This window comes from Vombatus ursinus, unplaced genomic scaffold (genome assembly GCF_900497805.2).
Source record: "Vombatus ursinus unplaced genomic scaffold, bare-nosed wombat genome assembly UNPS02014528.1, whole genome shotgun sequence".
NCBI classification, from domain to species: domain Eukaryota; kingdom Metazoa; phylum Chordata; class Mammalia; order Diprotodontia; family Vombatidae; genus Vombatus; species Vombatus ursinus.
The window spans coordinates 1-3948 of record NW_020954306.1 but is presented as its reverse complement, the minus strand read 5'-3'; the positions used below and the strand labels follow the sequence as shown (position 1 = coordinate 3948).

The 3948-nt window shown below is 41.1% G+C and overlaps 1 protein-coding gene across 1 annotated transcript; it reads left to right on the top strand.

Annotated features, from left to right (window-relative positions):
• Positions 1-256: 256 nt before the first annotated feature.
• LOC114042527 (acidic mammalian chitinase-like) lies at positions 257-3610 on the top strand (the record flags this gene model as incomplete). The annotated part of the gene is made up of 5 exons (XM_027861220.1): positions 257-380; positions 1665-1850; positions 2829-2948; positions 3058-3199; positions 3553-3610. Coding segments are annotated over 5 exons (630 nt in total), but the record flags the coding sequence as incomplete, so codon positions are not given.
• Between the last annotated feature and the right edge of the window lie 338 nt (positions 3611-3948).

Here is a 3948-nt window from a genome sequence, read left to right as displayed (position 1 = left end):
GTTTCCATGCATTTGCACAGTCCTGCCTCCATTCCTGAAATGCCTCTATCTCTCTTATGTGTTGAAATCTTTCTCTCCTTCAGAGCTCAGCCCTAGTATCATCTATTACCTGACCTTTCCCTGATTTCCCCAGCTGAAAGTACATAGTAATGGCATTTACTTGTTAAACAGAATTGAATTGAATGGGAGGCTGTCCCTCGCAAGGGTACAGGAAATAAACACCAGAAATCACCATTAATTCTGTTCTCCACACTAGGTATCTGGACTTCATCCACGTCATGACCTATGACCTCCATGGCTCGTGGGAGGTCTACACTGGAGAGAACAGCCCCCTGTACAAAAACCCCAGTGACACCGGTGGCAATCCCTACCTCAATGTGGTGAGTGAAGCCCCTGTGTAGACTCCAAAGAAGACTGAAGAAAATTAACACTAGGTTGGGGCACAAAATGCACTGTCAATCAGCTCTCTGATCAATTAATCAACTGATCATTTCTAATACACAGCAAAGACATTCAATTGTTATGCTGGGGAAACTGATCAATTCATTAGTAATTAACTATGCAATGTCAAGCTTGTGAGTACCATGACCACCACCCTCACTCCTACTACTGGAGGCAGCTCGGTGACACAGTAGATAGAGCCCTGGGCCTGGAGTCAGGAAGACCTCCAGCCTCAGACTCTCAACCATTGTAGGACCTAGGCAAGTCACTTAACCTCTGTTTGCCTCAGTTTCCTCTACTGTAAAATGGGGATTATAACAGCACCTACCTTGCAGGGGTTGGTGCTCATTTGAGGATCAAATGAGATGATATTTGTAAAGCTCTTAGCTCAGTGCCTGACACATAGTAGGTGCTATATAAATGCTTACTCCCTCCAAACTAGAGAAAGGGAAGAGAATAAGGATTTATACAGCACCTATGATGTGCTAAGTGCTCTACAAATATATAAGCATTTATACAGTGCCTACAATGTGCCAGGCACTGTGCTAAGTGTTTTACAAATCAAATCTCATTTAATACTACTACTGCTACTACTAACTTATGTTTATATAGTGTTTTAAGGTCTTCAAAGCACTTCACATATCTGCTTTGTTAATTTGACTGTGTCAGGTAGGGCGGTAAACTAATAATTAAGAATCTGACTCCTGGATGAAATAAGTGTTCATTCATCCATTCATTTATTCAACAATCACTTATTAAATTCCTATTGTATGAGAAATGTTGGATTGAATGCTGAGGAAGACAGGAAAATAAATTTTAAAAATTTCTTTGAGGGTAGATTCTCAAAGAGCATGTAACACTAAAGAAGAAAAAAGACATTTCTCTACTCATTACGATACAATTAAGTATAATTAATTATAGTTATTAATTCTAATTAAACATAATTAACTATTATACAAGACACAATATAACATGCTTAAGAGAAGTACAAACTTCTTGGTAGCAGAGCCTCACTCTGACCACAGAGAATGTCTGAAGTTCTCATCTGGAGACTATAGGAGAGCAAACATTCATCACGGAATCATGTCCTCAAACCTTCCAGGCCAAAACTTACAGCCCAGTTGTTATTAACTGGGGAGTAACTAGGGAATTCTTCAAGAAAGATGAGGTATTTGAACTGAGCCCAGAAAGATAGACCAAGTTTAAATGCGCTTCCATTGCAGGATTATGCTATGAACTATTGGAAAAACAATGGCACCCAAACTGAGAAGCTCATCGTTGGATTCCCAACTTACGGACACACCTTCACCTTGAGCAATCCTTCTCAACACGGCATTGGTGCTCCTGCCTCTGGCCCTGGTGCTGCTGGGACCTACACCAGGGAGGCTGGCTTCTTGGCTTACTATGAGGTAAGTGTCTAGAAGCTGCATAAAAAAGGGGAAAGACTATTGTTGACTCTTCTACTTCTGAATAGAAATGTAAAGGGTTGCATATTCCCAGTGATGCTTAGCCTTCTTACTCTGTCCCATTTTCCTATAATTCAAAGCAGAAACTAGGAGGGAAAAATCATAGATCTAGACCTAGGAGAGACCCCAGAGGCCATCTAGACCAACCTCTTCATTTTAGAGATAAGGAAACTAAGAATCACGTGAATTCTTCACGTCACACAGAAAGTAAGTATCAGAGGCGAGCTGTGAACCTGGCTTCTCTTACTGTCTTTCCATGGTACCACACTTCTTCCTGTTGTTCTTTTGTGTCTTAGAATGGCACTGGAAGGCCAGAAAAATCTGACTTTTAGATGGACCCTCACCCAGGCCACACAGAATATCTGAAATTCTCATCTGGAGACTGTGGAACAGCAAACATTCATCATGGAATATTTGTAAATCTATAGAGTCCTAAAAACTGCCAGGCCATACCTTACCCAGTTGTATAGAATCATAGAATGTTACACTTTGAAGGGATCTTTGAAATCATCTATCTGGACCAGAGGGTTCATAACTTTTTTATACTATGAACAGCCTTTGGCAATCTAGTGAAGTCTATGGGCCTCTTCTCAGGGTAATGTTTTAAGTACGTGAAGGAAATGCTAAGTTCCAGTTAAAGGTTGATAAAAATAAAAATGCAATTTTTTCCTACCCCAAATTCATGGACCCTCTGATATATCCCAGGTTAAGAACTCCTAACCTAGACAAATCCCTTTCTCTACATCTTTCAATATTTTCCTTATAATTACTGAAAATAAATGATCCAAAATTTGTTAAAGGATTAGAATCCTGATGTGAAATGTTCACAGATAGGATTACATGCACTCTCCTTGAAGTCATTTTCACTCAGCCCCTTTCCTGAAAACTTTTCTCAAACTCTCTGCTATTCTCTTTTCTCAGATCTGCCTCTTCCTGAAGGATGGTGCTATTGAGGTGTGGGATGATTATGGGAAAGTTCCCTATGCTTACAAAGGCAATGTGTGGGTTGGTTATGACAACCCCAAGAGCTTCCAAATTAAGGTAGAGTATTTCTCTGAGCTCCCTTAAGTCCATTCATCTCTATTTGAATCCCAAAAATCTTAGGAGAATCCAGGAGGGCCTGGATCAAACATCTGTCCTGCCCCCACAGGCTGACTGGCTGAAGAAAAATAACTTTGGAGGCGCCATGGTCTGGGCCATTGATCTGGATGACTTCACTGGGACTTTCTGTAACCAGGGAAAATACCCCCTGATCAGCACCTTGAAGAAAGCCCTGGGTCTGGACAGCGCAAGTAAGTGGGAGCTGCAGATGTGCCCAGGGTCCCAAAATGCCCTTTATCTACTTCCCACACCCTATAACACATGAAAGATAACTCAAATAATCAACTGCTAAATGTCTATCCCCATTCTTCTGAGAATCAGATCTTCACATCTGTCCTTATCCTGGCATTGTAATGTCAAATACACAACTTACAGTGTAAGTGGAAATCAGTGATGGAGGAGGTGAAAAAAATGGGCAGATTTGATGACTTTGAACAGTTGTAAGGTAAAATGATGAACTGTCATGGGTTGGATTTATGGGGACACAGACCTAGAGCTGGAAGGGACCTCCAGCATCATCTAATTCAACCCCCTCCTGTTACAGATGAAAAAGAAATTGAGGCCCAAGGAGAAAGAACACTGGCTCTGCAGTCAACAGTCCTGTATTCAAATCCCACCTCCAGCATTTAACTACATGCTTGACCTTGAGCAAATCATTTAACTTCCCTGGCCCTCAGTTTCCTCTTCTGCAAAACAAGGCAGTTGTAATAGTTGAATTCTTGTTATTTTTTAATCGTTTCAATAGTGTCCAGCTCTCTGTGATGCTATTTTGGGGTTTTCTTGGCAAAAATACTGGAGTGGTTTGCCACTGCAAACTCATTTTACAGATGAGGAAACTGAGGCAGAGTCAAGTGACTTGCCCAGGGTCACACAAACAAGTGTCTAAAGCTGGATTTGAACTCATGAAGAGGAGCTTTCCTGATTCCAAGCTAGATTTTTT